Raw genomic sequence first — 23,029 nt, 5'->3', positions numbered from 1 at the left:
CTCAGATTCACTGTCGCTCTTGACCACCCAGCCACAGGCCCCACCCAAAACCCGCGCAAAAGCCACCAATGCTCGAATTTTTTGCGCAGCTACAAAACTCTGCCGCGCTTCGTTTCAACCTCATCTTGAACTCTTCCACCAACCCACACCACCCACAACGACAGGAACGGCTTGCGATTGCTGGTATTGGATCAATGCCTTCACTTCACATGGCCACTGTTCTTTGGAAGTAACCATGATACCATTTCTTGCGATGCTCATGGTTGCTTTGGTTGGGCTGCCTTTTGCGGTGGTTCAGCAATTGGCATGGCCATGTCAACTGCTTCGACGTCCTCTTGGTTATTGCGCGATGGCGAACCCCATTGCTTGAGAGGACGTCCTGGCTGTCTGATATGGCCTCGCTGGTTCACGCGTACAGAGTAAGTTTGTTCCCTCCTGCCTTCCACATCTCATGATGATCCCATAACCACAGTTCTCGCGATATTCTATGAGCGATCGAACAACATGCACTACCATCTGACCATTTACTCAATACATTCTTCACTTGCATTACATTTGGAAGAATCGTTGACTAACAATCAATAGTATAGGCAAAGTTGTCTTGTCATTGTCACCTTTCCACCTCATTTTCTCGGTCTCTACCCACTAGGTAAGCATAGCATCTCACCGCTTTTCACCTTCACCATCACCTTCCCGATTGTCCATGATGAAACAAAATATTTCAGTTCTGCTTCTGAATAATAATGAGCGATAAACAATTATACCAAAAACTTCTGATATGACAATCACCCCCCATCTTGCAACCACAACTCTTCCACACTCGTTGCGAGCAAGTTGGCTAACAAACTCAAAGTCGTCCAGGATCTGAAAAAGGCCTTGCGTCTAGTGGGAGAGTCGACATGCCCATCTGGTAGGTACTTTGTCTATTTTCTTTCCCATGCACAATGATGACAACAGTCTATCCATTCAACGATATGTACGGGCCGAGCCATCCATCCGCACTGGAGCGTTCTTCGGAACGTGAGGACTAGTTGTGGTGTCTCCCTTCGGGGTGTCATTTGGCTTCCGTTGTCCGAGGCTCCTGCGCACCGTTTTGGGGTGTGGGAGACTTGGGCCGGCTTTGTAGGGCTGAGTTAAAACGGCTTTTCTGATCTGTGTCGTATTCGCCTTCTGCTTGATGCCGATTCGCGTATGACCATGAACTGACCGGTCAGTAGTTGATGGCGCGAACATTCCAAACGTTCAGTTGGAACGCATCTTGGACGAGGTAAGGTTTGTGTTCATGATTCGACATCTCTTGATGACCCCAGTAAAATTGGATGTAGTGGAGGATCGCGGTGTGCCTGTCCCTGAGATTTGCATCAAGGCCTTGGGAAGTTGGAAGCATGATAGAAAAATGAAAAGAAAGTTGCCAAATTTTTGATCGTTTCAAGTCGTACCAAAGGCATTGCCCATGATATGTCGTGCAGTGAAGTCCATGTTCTGAAGAATGATGTCCAGTTGCTCGCGATGAAAGCCCAAGTCCCCCAAATCATCTGGAGCTGTCGTGAAAATAACATCGGCAGAGGCACCTCGAGATATTTGTATTTTACAGAAATGACGACGGCAGTACAGACTCAACGGTAATTCCATTGCCACTGTTTCAGATTGACTTTGCCAGCAATTCTGGGGTCTTGGCGACTCTAAATCTTGTAGAACTCCTGAAACCAAGGCGCCTGAGTCTGGGGTCAATTTTGGGTGGGTGCAGTTGCGGTACAAATGGCAGGACCTGACCCCGTCGAACGGCCGGGCCATTTGCGACGCCATTGGTAAAGAAATCCCACCCGCCAATCTTACCTGGACTGGTACTTAGTACGTGTATCCGTCAAGCTGCCCACAGCCCGGTGCGAACACCTCAGCTTTTATCAAACGTCTCGGTGCTACGGGAACGCGATCGTCTTGATCTTCCGCCCAACTTCTCTCTGACCACGATGCATTGATCCTGAATCGGCCTGGTCTCCTCCTCATCTATTTCGACAGAGTTCCGACAGCGCGTGCGTCGACGATATCCAGCGAGCGACCGACTAGTCTGCAGCACCCGTTAGCCTTTCCGGTTTAGTTACAGGACTCAGGTACCCTGCGCGCGCAAAGGGGTTGAGGTGCTCGATAATATTGGCCGCCCCTGCAGCGACCGACTTCTATCACCAAACAGCCAAATGCTGCCATACGCATCATCCTCCGGGTCCAAGGCGGTCCCTCGGCACCATGCGAGCGGATATTCCAATGGGTATCCGCGAGGAAACACATTCGAGATCTCTCCTCACAGGTAACGTGCCTTGGCGTGTTCGGGCCTTCCCCGAGCCCCTGAATCACCACAAGCGGATAGAACGAACAATGGAGGCTGACGGGAGCGGTTTGCCATCATTCCACAGGTTCCAACCACGAGGCGCGGCACCACCATTTCGACGACGGAAGGGGTTCTTCGTGCGATTGGCGATAGGATTAGCATCACTACTCCTCTTCGGGCTGTGGTTCTGGTCCGGCGATTCAGGGTCGTCCTCCTGGTTCGGCTCCGGTTCCGAAGACTTCCAACTCGAGACGGTGCGATATTACGACCTGTCTAACGTCCAGGGCACCGCAAAAGGATGGGAGAGAGAGGAGCGAATCCTTATTTGCGTGCCGCTGCGCGATGCTGAAGCACACATGCCCATGTTCTTCGGCCACCTCGTCAACTTCACGTATCCCCACCATCTGATCGATCTCGCTTTCCTCGTTTCGGACTCGAAAGACAACACCTTGGCGGTTCTCGAACGGGAGCTATCCGCTATCCAAGCCAGCGCCGACCCCTCCAAGCACTTTGGCGAAATTTCCATCATTGAGAAGGATTTTGGACAGAAGGTTAATCAGGATGTAGAGAGCCGTCACGGTTTCGCCGCACAGGCGAGCAGAAGAAAGCTCATGGCCCAAGCCAGAAACTGGCTTCTCAGCGCTGCCCTCCGTCCGTACCATTCGTGGGTCTACTGGCGTGATGTCGACGTGGAGACTGCGCCCACCACGATTTTGGAGGATCTGATGCGCCACAACAAGGATGTGATCGTGCCAAGTAAGCCTCTACATTCCTTACCTGATATTCGAGAGAGAGAACCGAAAACACTAACAGTAATCTAGATGTTTGGCGCCCGCTACCTGACTGGCTCGGCGGAGAACAGCCCTACGATCTCAACTCCTGGGCCGAGTCCGAAACTGCCCTCGCACTCGCAGATACTCTCGACGAAGATGCAGTTATCGTGGAGGGATACGCAGAGTATGCCACCTGGCGTCCCCATCTCGCGTATCTCCGCGACCCCTATGGCGATCCCGATATGGAAATGGAGATCGACGGTGTCGGTGGAGTGAGTATTCTCGCAAAGGCCAAGGTTTTTCGTTACGGCGTCCACTTCCCGGCGTTCAGCTTCGAGAAACATGCCGAGACAGAAGCTTTTGGAAAGGTCAGTTCGCCAGGCAGTCCTCTACCTTTAGTAGACAGGTCTAACCACTATGATTACAGATGTCGAGGAGAATGGGCTTCTCAGTTGTTGGCCTCCCTCACTATACCATCTGGCATTTGTACGAGCCTAGTGTAGATGATATCAAGCACATGGAGGTAAGCAGCCAAACATCTTGGATATGCAAAGTTTGACAGGTCACTAACAGTCAGCAGAAAATGGAGCAGGAGAGAATCGCTCGCGAGAAAGAGGAGAAGGAGAAAGCGATGAAGGAGCAGAAGATGAAGGAGTCCTTTGGCGACGCCACCGGCCAATGGGAGAAGGACAAGAACGAAATCCAGAATCTTGCCATGCAGGAGAACACGAAGGCGGAAGAGCAACCAGCAGCCGGACAACAAGGCGGACCGGCAGACGGACCAGCCAACGCTGCTCCCAAGGAGGAGAAGAAGGAGGGCTCTTAGTGAGCTGAGCGTCCACCCAGTTTTTTTTATCTTTTTAATGTTGCTTTCTTGTTATAATTCAGCATCCTCATACGGTCCAATCCCGTGTTTTGCCAAGTGGACGCAAGCAAAGAAAGTGGGTGGTAGGGCACTTGCAACGACTGCCCATATATACACACTATATCTAACTTGTGTGTAAAAGGGGCAGTTGGAGATGGAGGATAAGGCCCAGGTATTATGTAATTGGCGACGGTTCATGCCATATCCATGTCAAGAAGGGGCCGGAAAGATAAAATTTTCTTGGGGGAAATCTAAACATTATGTATAATAGACGAGTCTCGCGGCCAAGAAGTACAGGAAGTCATGGCATAGGCGTTCAGGGGGTGTCTTTTTGCTTTTACAGTCAGCTGTAGCGAGTACAAAAGATTCAGATGACCAAATATTTATCTTTGGTTGCTTCGTCCTGCTTTGCGAACATCTAGATTGAAGATGCTCGGACGGTTCCCGAACGGTCACCCGGCGGTAGCTGCTATTTGGCTTCGGGCCCGGGCCGTGAATGGAGACAGTGGGCCGGCGCTGCCAGGTGCGTTGACATCAGAAAGACTGGGTCCTGGAGGTACCTCGCTCTTCAGCCTACCCAGGCCGCATGTACATACGGAACATATGTCCTTTGCCTAAATTCTGCATATGTACTTGCCTTAAATGTTCGTTATCCTTAATATCTTCCCCAAAAGGATCAAGAATCTCAAAACCCTCCGTGTTGTTGAACAGCATTGGCGTTGTCGAGGTACATCCTTTCTCTAATTTGGCGTGGTATTAGTTGCCAGCCGCGGCCACTGACAGGTGTACACTATTGGACCTCCAAAGGACATTTGTTACTACCCGCGCTAGAGGTACCTTAGTTCTTACCTGTCCACCGTCCACCTGTCACACCCAGAGTTACCCCCTTCCCACTTTGTTGACTTAACCACGGCATTCTACAACTCCAAATACCTGCAAACACTCGACGCCGTTACTCTCTTTTGAAGGCTCACCGAGGACGAGGGCCGCCCGAATCCCCACGAACACCCCCAAGTAATACGCCAAAAAGAAAGACTGGCAGTCGCAGCATGAGTCGAGATGCCGGTGACCACCCAGCTGCCCTCGCGGACTCGGCTGTCTTAACAACAGCAGCACAAGCACCCGGCACGCCGATCTCCGTCTCCCGCCAAAGCCCCAAGTTCTCGTCGTCGCGCATGCAATATCGCACCCGCCCTGTCTCCGTAGCAGTCGACCCCGTCTCCCTCGTCATATCCGAATGCATTGCGATCACGTCCGCTATTCAGAAACATGCCCGCTCGCCGCATTCGTCCGTGTCAGCCATCTTGGGCGGCAGCCCGAACTTGATCCAGCTCGTGCCCCCTTCCGGCTCGGCACTGCGTCGCGATCAGAAGGACTTGGCTGGGTCCGCGGCCGTCGATGGCTCCAGTGACTTGGCTACCAACCGATGGGGCTTAAGGGGGAAGAAGGGGAAGAGCATATTGGACAATCCGCTGATATCAGGCTTCGGAAGGCTTCGACAGGAGTTGACGGGTGTCAAAGGTAGCTATACAACAGACGGCGCTGTTACTCTGAACGACCGACGCGTCTTGTCAATGGGAAGGCAGAAAGGCCCTCGAGGATAAATCAATGGGCTAACCGCATGATCGCAGATATTCACCAGTTCGATGCCCTGGTCCTACTCTACCCTTTCCTCCAGATTATCCAAGCCAAGGGCACCGCCGCTCCGATCACGATTCTTGCGCTTCGTGCTATCCAAAAATTCCTGTCCTATGGCTTCATCGCGCCCCAGTCTCCTCGGCTCGCCCTGGCCATGCAGTCCCTTTCTGCAGCCATTACCCACTGCCAGTTCGACATTAGCGATTCGGCGCAAGAGGAGGTTGTCCTGCTCATGATACTACACTTGATGGAGAACATGCTGGCTGGGCCTGGCGGCGACATCCTGAGCGACGAGAGCGTCTGTGACATGATGGGCCGGGGCCTAACCATCTGCTCGCGGTCGAGGTTCTCTGCGGTGTTAAGGCAGACGGCGGAAGCGTCTATGGTTCGCATGTGTCAGATCATCTTTGAGGACCTGAAGCACTTGGAGGTGGAAGCTGGCGAGGAGAGCGAGGCACTGGACCGGCAGACTAGCGGCGATATGGATAGTGTCAAGCTGGACCCTGTCGCTAACGGAACAGACGTGCCGGTAACTCCAGTGGTTGCTGAGCTGCTGGCGGCGCAGGGGAGCGAAAGCCCAGGGACGGCTACGTCTTCTGCTGAACCGCGGCCATCTACAGCTGTTGAGACGGAAAAAGGGGATCGCAGCAGTATTGGAAGTACGACAGAGGCTCGTCGCAGCAGCACCAGCTCGGGAACTGGAAGCACTGCGTCCATGGATCTCCGCCCTTACTCACTACCTTCTGTTAGGGAACTGTTTCGTGTTCTCGTGAGCTTCCTCAACCCCCATGACCGTAAGCATCCTGACCAGATGCGGGTCATGGCGCTCCGCATCATCCATGTCGCTCTTGAAGTTGCTGGTCCATCCATTGCCAGACACCCTGCGCTCGCCACCATTGCAGAGGACCAGCTGTGCTCCTACCTTTTCCAGCTCGTACGGTCCGATAACATGGCTGTCTTGCAAGAGGCGCTGGTTGTTGCTGGCACGCTTCTCTCTACCTGCAGGGGTATTCTCAAACTCCAACAGGAGTTGTATCTGTCATACTTGGTTGCTTGCCTACATCCAGCCGTTGAGATTCCCAGAGAACCGGGCATTGACCCAAGTCTCTATTCGGGTATTCCTCAAGCGCCTAAGCTCGTCAAGCCACCACCATTGCAGGCCGGTAGTGGCCGGTCGACGCCTGTTCCGGTCAAGGACCGCCAGAAGCTGGGTCTTGAAGGAGGCGCGCGAAAACCGGATGCCAGACAGGCTATGGTGGAAAACATAGGTGTTCTTGTGCGGATGCCAAGCTTCATGGTCGAACTGTTTGTCAACTACGACTGTGACGAAGATCGGGTAGACCTCTGTGAGGACCTGATCGGACTGCTAGCAAGAAATGCCCTCCCAGACTCAGCAACGTGGAGCACCACCAGTGTTCCACCCCTGTGTCTTGATGCGCTCCTTCGCTTCATCCAGTACATTGCTGAAAGGCTGGATCAGGCTCCGGAGACGAAGGGTCTTCCTAACCCAGAAGAGTTGAGGGAAAGGCGGGCGAGGAAGAAGGTGATCATCAAGGGGACGAACAAGTTCAATGAGAACCCCAAGGGAGGCCTGGCCTACCTGAAAGATAAAGAAATCATCGCCAGCGACAAGGACCCTGTGTGCGTTGCGACGTTCTTGAAGGGTACATCGAGGGTTAATAAGAAGCAGCTCGGCGAGTTCATTTCGAAAAGAGGAAATGAGGCGATCCTCGGCCACTTCATCGGTATGATGGACTTTACCGGCAAGCGTGTTGATGAGGCGCTGAGAATTCTCTTGGAGACCTTCCGTTTGCCTGGTGAGGCACAGCTGATCGAGCGCATCGTGATCTCCTTCTCGGAAAAGTACTGCGCCAGCAGTACTCCTGAAGGTGTGGCAGATAAGGACGCCGTCTACATTCTCACATACGCGATCATCATGCTCAACACAGATCAGCACAACCCCAACTTCAGGGGCCATGCCCGTATGACTTACACAGACTTTGCTCGCAATTTGCGCGGTCAGAACGGCGGCAAGGATTTCGCACCCGAATACCTGCAAGACATTTATGATGCCATCAAGTCCAACGAGATCATCTTGCCCGAAGAGCACGATAATAAACATGGGTTTGACTACGCGTGGAAGGAGCTCCTTCTCAAGACGGAGTCGGCTGGCCCGCTGATCCTCTGCGATACGAATATTTACGATGCCGATATCTTTAACACGACGTGGAATGCCATCATTTCTTGCCTGTTCTTTGTGTTTATGTCGGCAACCGACGACACAGTGTATGCCCGGGTCATTACCGGCTTCGACGAGTGCGCGCGGATTGCGACCAAGTACGGCAATTCAGAGGCGTTGGATGAGCTCGTCTACCGCCTGAGCTTGATCTCAACGCTGAGCAGCGAGTCGCTGTCCAACACGCAACTCAACACCGAAGTCCAAGTCGGCGAGAACAGCGTCATGGTGAGCGAGCTGGCGGTCAAGTTCGGTAGGGACGTTCGGCCGCAGCTGGCTACGCTTGTCCTGTTCCGCGTGGTGACGGGTTCGGAGCATATCATTCGGAATAGTTGGAAATATGTGAGTAGAGTAACCCCAGATTTGGTTTAGTCAAGGAAGGAAGTAATTTTGAGGCTAACCGTTACCAGATCGTCCGGATATGGCTCAACCTATTTGTTAATTCACTAATACCGCCCTTCTTCTCGACGGAACCAGACCGCCTCGCTTTGCCCGCGATACCGCTGCAGAGCCCCTCTAACGTAATCGACCGACAGAAACAGAACGAAACCAGCTTTTTCTCCGCCTTCACCTCGTATATCTCGAGCTACGCGGCGGACGACCCGCCGGAGCCATCGGATGAGGAACTGGAGAGCACCCTTTGCACTGTTGACTGCGTCAACCAGTGCCACATTGGCGATATCTTTGCCAACGTCTCGGCACTCTCAGCGCAGGACCTTGAGGCGCTTGTTGATGCGCTGCTGGCTCAGATCCCTGATGACAACGGACCGGAAGGGGCTGTTATGACTGTGAAGGCAGAGAACATCCCTCTCTCTTCTCCGACGAACGGCCAGAAGGCGCGCCAGAACACAGCCGTCTATGATCCTACTCTTGTCTATGTTATTGAGTACTGCACGGTCTTGGCTCTTCGTGACCGCGAAACCATCGAGCTGTTGGGCAAGAGGGTCATTGGAGCTATCCACACCATCGTGCGCGACTTCAACAACTACCACCCCATTGTTATTGAGCGAGCGACCTACTATTTGTTTGCTTTGCTTCAAGCTAGCTATGTAAGTCTTCGGTTGAATGCTTACCCTCATTGCAGAAACGAGAGACTAACGACATACCAGGACTTCGACCTCATCCGGGTCCCCATCCTACTTCACACCGTTTCCCTCTTTTCCAAGGGGATCCTGCTCAAGACATCCTCTCTTGTTCTTCGCGGACTTAAGGAGTGCACAGAAAAGCCATGCCCTCTTAAGAGCGAGATGATGACTTCGCCCGACTTCTGGGTGATCTTGCGTACTTTGGCCACCAACTCCGACTCGGCGCCTGCGGTATTCGAAATCCTCGAAAGCGGAGTGTCGGGCACACCATCGGCGATTATAGCAGACAACTACGAGGCGGCAATTGGGCTGCTCAACGAGTTCGCTTCCATGGCTAGCATCGGTGCGATTGAGGAGCAGAGGGCGGATAGCACTGCAAAGAAGAGCGGCAGGAAGCCTATCAGACCTGTCAAGCAGGACAAGAAGCCTAGCGAGAACGCAGTGGTTGCGCGGGGCATCAAGGCCATCCACATTATTTCGCAAATGACGGAGCGTATTCCGCATTTAATGAAGCAGTCGCATCTGGAAAGCAACGAGGGTAAGTTACGAAAATAATGGTCTGAACGAGAATCCACAACAATGGAGTGCTAACGCAAGAACAGCATGGTCCGCCTACTGGCTACCCATCTTCAAGTCGCTCACCACGCAGTGCACCAACCCCTGCCGTGAAGTCCGGCACCTGGCCTTTGCTTCCATGCAAAGGTCCCTCCTCTCGCCAGAGCTCACCTCGGAGGACCACTCAGAGTGGACAGCTATCTTTGGCGAAGTTCTGTTCCCTCTGATTCTGGTATTGTTAAAGCCAGAGGTGTTCTCGTCCGACCGCGACGGCATGAGCGAGACGCGCGTGCAGGCAGCGTCGTTGCTGTCCAAGGTCTTTTTGCAGTATCTCGTCATGCTCTCGCAGTGGGATGGCATGTTGGATCTGTGGTTGAAGATCATTGAGATCATGGATCGGTTGATGAACAGTGGACAGGGAGATAGCTTGGTAAGTCATACCCAACATGCGCCTGGGAATTCCGTGAGGAACAAACGAGTCAAAAGCTAACGATCTTGCGTGCGCTGTAGGAGGAGGCTGTACCAGAGAACTTGAAAAATGTGCTGCTGATCATGTCGAGCAACGGCTACCTCGTTCCACCAAGCAAGAACCCGGAGCGCAAAGAGCTGTGGGATGAGACGTGGAAGAGGATCGATCGGTTCTTGCCCGAGTTGAGGAAGGACCTGGCCTTGGATGAGCCTGAGCCTGAGCCTGCGCCTGAGCCTGTGCCTGTGCCGGAGGCTGTGCCGGAGCCTGTCGCTGAGGCGGAACCCAAGGAATCTAAAGTCCCAGCAGAAACGGCTGATGTCGCCCTGGCGGTGGAGGAGGAAAAGAAGGAGGAGGCTACTACAGCTTGAGGTGGATAGAGAGAGATGGTGAAGCTTAATGTGGGTAATCTTGGAGTCACGTAGGCTCATTTTTCATTATTATAGAAGGCGAGGCCAAGACAGATCATTTTTGGCTGGGTTTATCTGTTATCTAGAAGTCATCTAGTATTTTTTTTGTCGAAAGACGGTGTTGATGCTGAAGCTGGACTTTGAAAGGGGTCGTTGTTTATTTCTCATGCACCGTGTGGCACACCGTGTGGATACTGTCCACCGACGTAACTGCACTTCGTCGACAATCAATCGTGCAACCTGCAAAGTATAAAACGTAAACCTCCCAAGTTTTCCAAACTCTGGCATAACAGTGGTTTATTCGTCACATTCAAGCACGAATTTTCTTGTCAATTACAAGGTTGCTGCGGACTGAGTCACCGGCGTGGTGGGAAGGAACAATCATCGGTCGGCCTCTCACAGCAACTCAAAGCCTGCACTCCACAATTTCAGTTTGTATCTCACGTTGACGACAAGACAGCCGTGTAAACGCGAAGTCACAACCATCCATCGATAAAATCAACCCACGCCTGATGCTCTTTCGTCTCTCACGCTTACCGCTGAAACGATTTCATCCTTCTCCCAATTTCCTCATGAAGCGCAAGTTAGGCGACTTGTCCTCACCACCCCCGCCATCCGACAACAAGCTCGAACAACAAACCCTAGCTCATCTTGAAGCTCAAGCGAGCGACTCAGCGAAGAGGCAGGCCATAAGAGCCACCACCCCTCCCGTCATTAAGGCTGCTAGAACCAGACGACAAACAGTCATGGCCGACAGCTCAGTTTTCACGGACCAGAGCATCCCGCTCAACGCGGTTGAGGCCCAGCTCAAAGGTCTCCTTGTCGACGTCGCCGAGTACATCAACAAGTCCCAAGCCGCCGAAGTCGAAGCAGAGAAGGAGGGCAAGAACGTCAACGAGCCCGTTATCCTGCGCTGGGCAGGCGGCTGGGTCCGCGACAAGCTGCTCGGGACCGAAAGCCACGACATCGACGTGGCCATCAACAACATGACAGGCGAGGCCTTTGCGCTGCGCCTGCGCGACTACTGCGACGCCGACCCGGCCCATCGGGAGCGCCACTCCATCGGTCCCCAGGACGTGGGCAACCTGCACAAGATCGCGCGCAACCCGGACAAGAGCAAGCACCTGGAGACGACCACCATCAAGCTCTTTGGCCTGGACGTCGATTTTGTCAACCTGCGCAAGGAGACGTATACCGAGGACAGCAGGAACCCGCAGGTCGAATTCGGTACGGCCGAGGAGGACGCGCTGAGGAGAGATGCGACGGTCAATGCGCTGTTTTACAATTTGCACACGGGCAAGGTGGAGGATTTCACGGGCGGCATGAAGGATATGGACAGGAAGCTGATCAGGACGCCGCTGGAGCCGCTGCAGACGTTCATGGATGATCCGCTGAGAGTGTTGAGGCTCATCAGGTTTGCTAGTAGGCTCGGCTTCACGATTGACGAGGAGGCAAAGGCGGTCATGGGTGATGAGAGGGTGTTGGAAGCTCTCAAGCTGAAGATTAGCAGAGAGCGAATCGGTGTCGAGTTGGAGAAGATGCTCAAGGGTATGTCTATTTCCCTTTTCCTTGTCAATCTACAACCTCTTCAAGAATACTAACCTTCCCTCGCCAGGTCCCGACCCCCTCTCCTCCCTAACCTACATCAACGACCTCAACCTCTACCATACCCTCTTCACCGACTCCGCGCGCGCGGACTTCCCACGTCCTGATCTCACCTCCTTCCCCATCGCCTACAAGACCCTCCACTCCCTCTCCACCACCCTCGCCACCCCAGGCTCCATCTACTCCCTCCTCGTCACCTCTCCGGAATCCGCCTACTTCTCCTGGAACCTAGCCGCCCTCGTCCCGTTCGCTCCTCTGCCCGATGACCCTCCCCTGAAGGGCGGCAAGCCCGCCCCGCCGCTCGCCACCCAGGCCGCCCGCGAAGGCTACCGCGCGCCGAACAAGCTCATGGATGTGATCACCGCGTCGCACAGACACCGACAGGCGATTCTCGCTATGCGCGACTTGGTCGTTTGTCCGGCCGCCGGCGACGAAAACAAAAAAATGGAGAGGGACAGTCTGGGGATGCGTATCCGGGAATGGGATTCCAGGCCGGGCGTCAACGCGAACTGGCGGCTGCAGGTGTTGTACGCGGTGCTTGTTGATGTTGCTGAGAGGACTTCCGGGAAAGGTAAAGAGACGGTGGAGGACGTGCTGAAGGAGTGGCAGGCGTTTTTGGATCATCTGGTGGAGATGGACCTGATGGATGCGCCGAGCGTGAAGCGGATCATTGATGGCAAGCAGCTGGCGAAGACGCTGGGTGTGAAGCCCGGGGTTTGGATGGGTAAGGCACTGGAGGTGGTGATGGCGTGGCAGTTGAGGAATCCGACGGTTAGCGATCCGGAGGGTGCGGTGGAGGAGGTTAGGAAGAGGAAGGAGGATTTGGGGATTCAAGGAATTTGATTCAAAGGAAGAATAAGACACTACTGGCTGTAGCTCGTGGGGTAGATACGCCTGGGTGAAGGAAATGATCAAAGCGTGTCACGGTAGATATCGTCGTCAAGTATGTGATGATCTACTGCTGGACCTAGCATACTAGAGGTTACAAATACCATACGAAAAAGAAAATATCAATGATTCTGGAGTGGAAAATATACTTTTCTGGGATTGTATTATCGAATGAGAATATACTGCCCATCTATGTTCTTCATTTCATAATATCCACTACAAGTTTGCAAAAGACATGATGACTGCACTTTTGGTACTCGTGTATCAGCGCCCGATTCAAACCCGAGCAGGAAAAAAGCATTTGCACACATTCAAAAAGTAAGGCAAGACGGGAAATATCAAAGAACCGGCAGTGAAATGCAAAAAGGAAATGGAATATAGTCTTGAGAAAAAACCAAAAAGAGAATTTGTTATGATCCGACTGAGGCTCGATCTCAGGACCTTCAGTGTGTTAGACTGACGTGATAACCAACTACACCATCGGACCGTATTTGTTGAAGTGGAGCTAGCGGCTTAGACCTTATCAAGGAGCGGGAAAACCTCAAGTCTGGACCCAACAAGACAACGCGGGAGTTCACGACAACGACGACGACGACACCATCAATCACGTAGTACAAATGGGTTGGAGGGCTTCATGATCTGATGTTACCTACTCATATAATTAGTCTTTCTTGTTTTATTACTTATCATTCACTCATTTCATCCCCCCTTTCCTCTTCCTGTTGCCCTTCCTCATCCTCTCCTTCCACCCCTTCCTCTTCCTCCTCCTCCCCTTCCTCCCTCTTCCCCCAAACCCACCCCTTCCAATCCACCCTCTCCCTCTCTCCGCCCTTCCATTCATCGAACCCCCTCTTCTTATCCTTTCCTTTACCACCTGTAGTACCACCATCCCCAAACGCCGCCCCCAACCCACAAATATGTCTCATAGTCGGCCTCCCATGCGGACAATTCCACGGCTTCTCCATCTCGCCCATATGCCTGACCACCTTCTCCATCTGCACCCTAGACAGCGCCCGTCCAATCATGATACTCGATCTACACGCTCGCATAGCAAACATTTTTCTGACCTTACTAGGTCTCGGTATCGCCGTGGTGGCACTGGAGGTGGGATTATCACCCAGTAGGAAAATCAACTCTTCTAGATCGGCCACGCCAAACGTGGTTTCGCGTGACAAGGGCAGAGATAAAAGACTGCAGCGGGAACCAACGGGCGAGTCGCCTGACGTGTCGACGTGCACGGAAAAGCCGTTTTGGGAGAGGATGGGCAGGTGTTCGAGGATGATTTCTTCTTCGACGGCGGTGAGGACGAGCGGTTTGGGCTGGACGAGGCGCTGGGATTGCACCGTGGTGGTGGATTGGAGGCGCTCGAAGTTGTACTTTTCGTCAGAGGCGTGTTGGTCGATGATGAAGAGCTCGTCGTCGTCTTCTCGGGGGGTGGTAGTGGCGCTTTGAGTTGAAGAAGGTTCTGAAGAAGAAGAAGAAGCTTCCCGGACAGCGATGATGAAGCCGAGGTTGAACTGGCCGACGATTTTCATCTTGGCAAAGTCGGATTTGGAGATCTTGAGGGATAGTTTCTCTTCGGCGTCGGCGGCGTCGAGACCTGTTGTTGTTGTTGTTGTTGTTGTTGTTGTTGTTGTTGTTGTTGTTGTTGTTGTTGTTGTTGTTGCCTGTTCCCCATTGCTGCTCTCTTGTGTAGACGAGGCAACTCTGCCGGCGGTGGGTAGGTACTTTGCCGAGGCTTCCATATTAGACCGGATGTCGTCTTCGCTGGTCTTCACACGCTGAATGAGATTGAACGTCAAGTCTTTCTTTTTGAATCGCCCTTTCACGAAGCTCTGGGAGCGCTTTTCGCCCTTTTCAGTAGGCTCGTTTGCCTTCGTCTCAGCTGCCTTGATCATCTCTTGCACCTTCTTCTCTTCTTGAGCCTTCTTCTCATCCTCGTCGATGTATTCCTCGTCATCGTCGCCATGGTGGCAACACTCAGAAGGCGCATCTTCTGTAGGTTCAGTTTCACCATCCTCTTCGTCCTCCGCCCTGCGTTGAGTGTTCTGGCCACTTGTGGGACCATCGCGCTCCTCATCAGCTGAGTTTTCAGTTTCTTCGTCAACAGCATCATCTTCCACTGTGCCCACATCCTTTGTTTGGCTCACGAAAAGTGCTTCCTCATCAGAGTCATCATCCTTTTCTTCTTCGTTGTCCACTTGGCTGTGTTCTTCGTCCTCTTCTTCATCGGCCATCTCTACATCCTCAGTCGTCATTTCAAGGCCCTTTGATGACCCCGAAGATGCAGCAGCTGAAGCAGCAAACAGCTGAGTCAAACGGCCACCGAAAGAAGGCACGGGAACAGTCTTAGCCCCTTTCTTCGGCGAGTTCTCAAGACTGACCGACCCCATGCGCTCTGATAGTCGGGATCTTTTATTGGATGAGCCAATCACACTGGTGATGGAATGATCACCAATAGTGATCGTTGCCACCTCCTCTTGTGCTAACCGTTTCGGTGGACGTGATATCGATAAAAGGCTACTCTTCGGAATAGGTGGCTGAGACGGTGGGGGAATGGATGAAATTGGCGGTTCATCTCTGTCCATTTCCATCTCATCAACCACTTTGCCAGTCCTTGAGCCGTCCTCCGCATCTTTGTTGTCTTCTGCAATGTCCTGTTCGGCGTCCGACTTGGCATCCTTCGGGCCATCTCCACTAGCCCTGTCTGGAGACTGCGGGCCCTTTTCAGCAAGGAATCTCTCCCTGTTGTCGTCTTTCGTAATGGGAGCAGCTTTATGTGATTGTTTGCGGACCTCAGACTTTCGCTCAAGCCACCGTGAAAGTAGATTCGATGCCTGTGTATTAGCAGGTGTCGATCTGAACGGCCCAGCCTGGGCTTTTGAGCCAGTAGACCGGATACTGGGCGCCTCATCATCGCTCACGGGCTCACCCGAGTCCTCATTGATGGTACTCCTGGTTGTTCTGCCGCCTTCCGGTCCATTTCCAGGTGTATCTGAAGGCAAAGGACTGTCCGGTTCCTCTGAAGCATCCCTACTGTCTCTCCTTCGAGCTTGGGTCAATGATCCCGAAGGGGCTGTTGAAGGCCCTCTGAATGTGGAGCTCTTAAGCGGTTGAATGTGTGACACGGGGATAGTGACATCCTGTAGCTCAAAGAGCTCTATCAAGGACTCCCTCAGATTATCGAGCATTTGCCCTTGATCGTGAAGCAAAACAGTGCGCTTGTCTGGACTGACGTTGACATCGTAAAGATGCGTGTCAAGCTGGATATCAGCAAAGATAAAAGGCGATTGAGTCGAGTTATAGGATCGATAGACCTCATTGAAGACCTTGGCGAACTGAGGCAAACCGCAAGGCCTTCCATTGACATAAAACATTTGCCGATCTGGCGTCTGGCGACCTTCACCGTGAGCTGGGCGGGAGATGTGTCCACAAATGCGAACTTCTGTTGTCGTGTCTTCGTCCTGAGCAGCAGGCGCCTTGTTCAGGAGTCCAGTAGTAGTGGTGGGTTTTAGTTGCAGCCTGAGGTCCATGGCGATCAGAGCAGTCATAGTCTTTACGCCAAAGACGTTGATGATGTTTTCTCGGGTGGTGGGATTTCCCTTTGTTGAAAACAAGACCATTCGCTTTCCCTTGGTAGGCTGTTGCGACACTGTGAATTTGACGCCGGTTTGAATGCAGGCATACTGGTTGAGTAGGTTGACAACTTTGCCCCATTCTCGCTTGATGTTTCTTTCGAGCTCGCGGCGGCGGACAGGTAGACTCTTGAACAGGTTCTCCACTGAGACGGTTGTACCTCGCTGGCCCGAAACAACGGTGGTGCTCTTAAGCTTCCCAGATGTCTCGAACTCGAGTTTGGTAGCCTTTGGCGCCTCTTTCTGGGTGCATGTCACGATGGTAAAGTGTGACAAGGCGCAGAGGGAGGACAAGGCCTCACCTCGGAAGCCGAAGGTTTGCAAATTTGAAAGATCATCGTATGTCGCTAATTTGGAAGTGTAGTGTTTCAGTGCGATCGACTCGTAATTGCTGGACGATATTCCGCTGCCATTATCCTGGACTTCGATCGAATCGAGACCTTGATTCTTGAATCGGACATCTAGTTATTCGTCAATGTTTGCGCATCTTTCACGAACAGGCTACTTCGGGACATACCGACTGTCGTCGCTCCAGCATCTAGGGCGTTTTCTACGAGTTCCTTGGCTACAGAGCAAAGGTCAACGATGACTTGACCAGACTGGATCTGGTGAATCTGAATGGCGGATAAAAAGATCAGCAAAACTTTCCACTATCGGACTACTATCTGAGAATGGACGAACCGTGCTCGGGTCAATGGCCTTGATGGCGCCATCTGAGGCCATTCTATCGCCAGATTCGAGTGTTGGGCACGATTAAGCTCATTAATAACTGTCCACGGACGTTTGATACTGCAATATTCAGGTCGGTTGCGAATCTAGGTTGACGTCACTGCCCTCATTGTTGGGTATGTTTGGATGATACCGCGATGGAGGTTTGGTCGGAAGACGTGACTGCCTGCGCACACGCGTAAAGTGATTTCCAGCTTGGCGCGATTTACCATACTGTAGTGGTGAAGGTGTAGTGTACCATGGTAATTTACGCCAAACTTACGCTATGGCAGTGTATGGTTGGTGTACGGTGTTACACGCACCAACCCCACCAAAGTTCGGTTCTCATTCAGCAAACGGGCAATTCCCCGCCAACTTTCTTTCCTTCCCGTCCCACATTTTCTAGCTCTCCAATGGCCCTTGGGACCCATCCTTCTGTATGATTCTCATCAAACGTCTAAAGAGAGTAGAGAGTGAAGTCTCTCGCCTCCGCCCATCCTCACCTTCTGGGTGTCCAATGAGCAAATCTGGCTGTCAATCTTCCTCCGGCTGGGTGGATGATGATCCGCATTCATGATCGTCAAGGCCATGGCAAACCCTCCACGCTTGCCAGCCACCCATGCCAGCAGGGCCAATTCGATGGCCGCGAAACAACAGCAGCACGGCGGTCTCTTTGATACCCTTCCGTGTCCCGGTACCTTCATCTGTTGGAGCTTGGAGGCGCTCGAAGGGCCACAAATGAGGTGAACATCAAGACAAGACAAAACAGGCAGTTTATTTGTGTCTTGGCAAAGTGCCCCTGAAATTGTGGGTCACTACGGCGCCGAAGCCGAGCCGAAGTTGTTGTGGGGCGCTGTCCGCCGTTCGCTAGACTATCCGGCTGCTTGGCTTAGGTAGACCACCTGAAGTCGGGGTCTATGATTCTCTCTAAGGGCGCGTTTGGTACGCTGTAAACCTCGCCAGTAAATGGGTCTCAGTAAATCTTTTTACAAGCTAGTGTATAAACTGCTCGTAATGAGCTTTAATTAGCTGGGCTCACCTAGACCATGGCCTACTTTAGCGTTTATTAGAGAGTATTTATAGAAATTTATCATGGCGCTAGCGGACCACTACATTACTAAGCTATGTTTCAAAAGAATACAAGTAACCAAAGCTGGCAATTCGATCTCTTAAGTAGTCTTATATAGTTGTGATGTGTTACGAACTTATGAGGGAACACGAGCCAACCACGAGGCTGGTAACACAGACAACCAAAAAGGGTTAGACCGTGTAACACTAAGACATAGGAAGGCTCACGATAAGCGTGACGGGTCAGGACAGTAGGCTCACGCGGCAACAAGGCTCACGGCCTCCAGGGTGAGCCAACACCCCAGTGAGCCACCACATATTAGATAGACCTATGGGGCTCGACCAGAGCATCCGGAGACAGATATCTCGCAGAGGGCGAGCAGGTATAAAGGGACTACGGGAGAACTCAGATTGTCAGATAGTTTGACAGTAGTCAATTGATCATTATCACCAAGACTAGTATCAACACGAGCATACTTGTTGTGAACTCTTTAGCTTCACCGAACGTCTTCTGGTAGTGTTTACCTTCAGCTATCCCACTTAGGCAGGTCAGACTGCCGTTCGTCACATGATGGCAGTCAAGAGGCACAACTGCAAGGCTGCCATCATAAAACTGTTCAAATTTATAAGAATTGTTGAAATTGTAGAATTTGACGTGGTTGATTACATATATATAATTGTAGTATTATTAACCGTTATAGTATTTTCTTTATTTACTATAATTACTCTTTCTTTTTATTAGCAATTGAAGAATTATAATTGCTTATTTTTATACCCAAATGAATAATAACTAAGTGCAGCCTATAATATAGGAGGAATCTTAAACCCTAAGGTTTTAATTGCTATTATAAGCTAGCTAACAAGCTAGCTAATTACTCTCCAATAAACTTACTTTCTTTTTTTCTCTATAGTTAACTTAGCTAATTATCATAGAGCTAGCCTATGATGTGGTTGCACTTGTCATACGGACATTCGACAACACTACACCTTCGGGAAGTTTATTTCCTCAACGGCATGACTTATCCGGAATCACCTTAGTACCCTCAGCGCCTTCGGCGTATTCCAGCCAACGACACAACTCCCGCTTGCATTGCCTCCACGTTAGACTGCGCTAGCCAAACTAGAAAGGAAGAACACTGGAGGAAAATATTTAGGAAGATCTACATGTAAGCACAATAGTGTGCACTAGATAGATGCTCTGCGGCCTTGTAGTTAGATTAGGCCAATAGGAAGATGTACGTACCTATCAAAAGGAAGGAAGGCTTTGGCATAAGAAGTCCAGGAAGCCCAGCCTGAATGAAAGGCTTGAAAGGATTTAACAAGGCCTTCGAGACCAAAGTAGTTTAATAGCTGAATTGAACTACTGTTCCAAGCCCAGAACACTGCCCTTGTCACAGCACTGCACTAACTGCACATATGCCATACCAGAGCTGGTGCCATAGCTCAAAGCTATGCATTTCACGCACTGGTCACATGTTATGCAGTCACGTGCAGTCTCACGTGCGCGCGCACGAACTGGCCTGCTGGGCTCTTGCCTATATAGCTAGTTCTCCACGTACACTTCTTTTCCTTTCCCTTGTACAACAATGTGATGAACGGCAGTCTGATCTGCCTAAATGGGATAGTTGAAGATAAAGACTATCAGTGCTGTTTGGTGAAGCTAAAGAGTTCACAACAAGTATACTCGTATACTGGTCTTGGTGATAATGATCTATTATATGTGTTGGCTACTGTCGAACCATCTGACAATCTGAGTTCTTCAGTCGTCCCTTTATACCTGCTCGCCCTCTGCGAGATATCTGTCTTCTGATGCTCTTCTGAGCCCATAAGTCAATCTAATATGTGCCTGCGCTCAGTGGTTAAGGTGATCAGTTCTGATCATCCTGACTAGTTGCGCGCCCTGCCCCGACTGGTCACTTGATCAGTTAATCATCTTGGCTGGACTGATCAGCCTTCCTTGTCCGTGCGCCCTGGGTTGTGGTTACACTGCTCAGCCGTTTTGTGGCTGATTTTGACCCAGCGGCCTGGTTGGTCCATGTATCTCATAAGTTCGTAACAAACAACGCATATCTTATCTTATCCCCAACGGTGCCTACTCGCCTCATGATACTAATTAATTATTAATTATATTAACGTGTGGCTAGTACTATGCTTTACAACTGCCTTGTATTATCTTGTAGTATAAAAGGCTGATTGGACTATTCTTTCTATGAAATCAGTCTACTCAGCTTCCACAGGACATGCTAGAATACAGAAGTTTTAATATTATATTCTAGGATTCTCTAACTTGTTCAGTATTCTTTCTAGACTAATTTGTCATCATAGAATGCACCAGAAGCTCATAGATTCAGTTTATTCCTTTTATGGCATGGTGCTCCTACAAGCACTCCTATCAACTTACACAAGCTCCTACACTCTGGAAGCTTCTAGATACTTAACGTTCATATATATAAAGATCTCTTTTCTACTTTAGTTAGCCACTCCTTAAGCAAGCAAGCAAGCACAATCCAAGCAATACAATACAGTCTACTTGTCATAAGCATTACTGCCCTGTTCTTATATATAGGTGCACATGCACATGTGCTGCAGTAGTGTAGCCAGCTGAGTACAGCTGTCTGACTGTAGTACATTCAGCAGTCCGAGCACAGACTGCTGTCATGGCTCTGGATGCCCTATATAATTCTCGTGCGCATATATAATTCTCTTCCTGTTCTTCGCACAACAATTCAAAGTCTTAGCTTAGTGCTTGCTCGCGCCCTATGACACTACTCCTATAGTGCAGAGTTTACTGTACTCTTCTGTCTTGAGAGCAGAGTTCTCTTTAAGACCTCTTTTACAACATCCCTCTATTGTCTTTGCTACTACGCTGCTTCCTTCAGCACCGCTGTCGCACTTCTTACTGTTTCCACTCCGCTCTGCTACAAGTACATAGTTCACTGTAGCATTTCTATGTTAGTGCTATTATTATAAGCTAGTTAAGGCATTGCAGCGAACACTATATAAAAGTATTATTTAGAATTTATATTATTAGCAGAACCCTCCCAACTAAGGAGGATATATTTAATTTGATTATTGAAATTATTTATGGTTAATACGTTAATTGAATACAATTTTTCACAGCTCTATTATAGTTTTGCCTCGCTAATATTCAATTCATTATCTAATATAAATTAAATTATCAATAGTATTAAAATTGTCTTTTAATATAAAAGAGGCGAACTTAAAACTAATACTCTAGTAGATTATACAAAAACTTTTATTAGTTTCTTTTCAAGAAAATACACATTTAAATAATTGTAAATTAGTATAATAGTAAAGTTATTTAGCTAATGTATAGAACGTCTAGAGTTTTATACAAATTTTGTCTTTAAAGCAACTTTTATAATTATAAATGAATTACTTAAATGTCAAAAAATTATGCTACTTATTTAATTTAGTGAAAATTGGGTATCTTTATAGGTATAAAGATTCTACAAGATATACACGCAAGTAAGCCTTGGTGAAAGTGATAATACTCGACAAAGAGGAAAAGGGAAGTCTGTGCCAGTATGGCATGGAGCTTACAGCTAAATACACAAGAGAGGTGCAGATATCGAAGATGCTAGAAACGCCAAGGTCGAAAATGTGGTTCGTGCGGCGCACCCCAGGAGTGCACCCAGTCGGAGGGCAGACCTGACTTACATAGAGTTCAAGCTAGGCATGTCACAGGTTGACATTGGCTATATAGTGTGCATTCCGAGTTCTGCCTTGCAAGCAGAACATCGTCCTATCTTTTGTAGATTTGGCCGTCTGGGCATATGCACCCCAGCCTGTCATATTTGCTGTCAATTCAAGAAAAAGGAAGTGAGTGAGAACAAGACTTAAAAGAAGCTCCTTCCTTTGGCATCTTCAGTCCTGGAAAGAGTGGCCCTGAAAGGTCGGATTCGCCACGGTAGCCTAACTCTCATCTCTCACCCCTCATCTCTCATTCTACCTATTCGGAACAATCCCATCCATATCCAGCGAACACAGGAACACTATGTAAGCAGAATCGAGACCTAACGTGTGATGAAACAAAAACAGCCGAATCCGAGTACAACATAGCTGCGAAACTGGCCCCCAATGATCCAGCTCCCTTTTCCAACCTCTCGGCCGTCAAGTACGAAAAGGGCGAGTATGCGGATGCCGCCAAATTTGCGGCCAAGGCGTTATCTCTGTATCCTGATTCCGAGGCCGAAGCGGCAAAGAGAGAGAAGGTCCATGTGCGGCTTGCAAAATCCTACTTGCACGACCTCAAGCTGGACGACGCTTCAGCGGCTGCCGAGAAAGTCGCGACAGACCATGTGCGAGCTTCCTTGCTAGCCGACATTGGCCAGCTGCGAGACGTGGTGGCAGACTCAATTTCGGCTGCTTCCGACAAGACATCGATGAGGAAGCATATCTTGGACCGCCTCCCACAATTCAGACCCGGCCTGTCAAGAAACCTGGGATACTACGCCGTTGGTCACGATGAAGCGGAGCAGATCTGGGACCACACCATCTTCGACTTGACGAGCAACCCGCCAGTACCCAAGAACAAGAAGCTGTCTGTCCTCTACTGCGGCTTTGGTGATGCACGCAATTTCTTCGCCAGCATCATTCGCTCCTACTTATTGACTCACATCGGACACTTCCCAGAGGTCCACTACACGCTGCTCGACATCAAGGCAGCCTCCTTGGCCCGGTTTATGGTGATTCTCTAGTTGGCAGAGGAGGCTGGAAAGGAACGATTTAGAAACAACGAGAGGTATGC

General features: G+C 50.6%; 5 protein-coding genes and 1 non-coding gene across 6 annotated transcripts; 4 read left to right on the top strand and 2 right to left on the bottom strand.

Moving 5' to 3' along the window:
* The first annotated feature begins 1,549 nt into the window (after positions 1–1,549).
* Positions 1,550–4,414, top strand: SMAC4_03808 (uncharacterized protein). The gene is made up of 5 exons (XM_066090006.1): positions 1,550–2,305; positions 2,412–3,082; positions 3,148–3,467; positions 3,527–3,622; positions 3,680–4,414. Exons 1-5 carry the CDS (start codon positions 2,196–2,198, stop codon positions 3,923–3,925), a joined length of 1,443 nt encoding a protein of 480 aa, XP_065946431.1. The 5' UTR covers positions 1,550–2,195; the 3' UTR covers positions 3,926–4,414.
* A 220-nt stretch (positions 4,415–4,634) lies between these two features.
* On the top strand, positions 4,635–10,615 carry SMAC4_03809 (uncharacterized protein). Its single transcript, XM_003347663.2, has 6 exons — positions 4,635–5,485; positions 5,596–8,180; positions 8,249–8,887; positions 8,948–9,461; positions 9,526–9,908; positions 9,989–10,615. The coding sequence occupies exons 1-6, from the start codon at positions 5,014–5,016 to the stop codon at positions 10,313–10,315; spliced, it is 4,920 nt and encodes a 1,639-aa protein (XP_003347711.1). The 5' UTR covers positions 4,635–5,013; the 3' UTR covers positions 10,316–10,615.
* Positions 10,616–10,653: 38 nt separating this feature from the next.
* SMAC4_03810 (uncharacterized protein) lies at positions 10,654–12,956 on the top strand. The gene is made up of 2 exons (XM_003347664.2): positions 10,654–11,902; positions 11,970–12,956. Exons 1-2 carry the CDS (start codon positions 10,867–10,869, stop codon positions 12,800–12,802), a joined length of 1,869 nt encoding a protein of 622 aa, XP_003347712.2. The 5' UTR covers positions 10,654–10,866; the 3' UTR covers positions 12,803–12,956.
* A 304-nt stretch (positions 12,957–13,260) lies between these two features.
* On the bottom strand, positions 13,261–13,334 carry SMAC4_13459. The gene has a single exon. It is a non-coding gene; the product is annotated as a tRNA-Val (tRNA).
* A 199-nt stretch (positions 13,335–13,533) lies between these two features.
* On the bottom strand, positions 13,534–17,973 carry SMAC4_01858 (uncharacterized protein; the record flags this gene model as incomplete). Its single annotated transcript, XM_066089663.1, has 3 exons — positions 17,164–17,973; positions 17,000–17,096; positions 13,534–16,943 (listed from the first exon to the last, which is right to left on the bottom strand). Exons 1-3 carry the CDS (start codon positions 17,203–17,205, stop codon positions 13,534–13,536), a joined length of 3,549 nt encoding a protein of 1,182 aa, XP_065946430.1. The 5' UTR covers positions 17,206–17,973.
* A 4,082-nt stretch (positions 17,974–22,055) lies between these two features.
* SMAC4_01857 (uncharacterized protein) lies at positions 22,056–22,979 on the top strand (the record flags this gene model as incomplete). The annotated part of the gene is made up of 2 exons (XM_003348786.1): positions 22,056–22,101; positions 22,321–22,979. The coding sequence occupies 2 exons, from the start codon at positions 22,056–22,058 to the stop codon at positions 22,977–22,979; spliced, it is 705 nt and encodes a 234-aa protein (XP_003348834.1).
* Between the last annotated feature and the right edge of the window lie 50 nt (positions 22,980–23,029).

Source organism: Sordaria macrospora, chromosome 3 (assembly GCF_033870435.1).
Source record: "Sordaria macrospora chromosome 3, complete sequence".
Lineage (NCBI taxonomy): Eukaryota > Fungi > Ascomycota > Sordariomycetes > Sordariales > Sordariaceae > Sordaria > Sordaria macrospora.
This window is presented reverse-complemented; position numbering and strand designations above follow the sequence as displayed.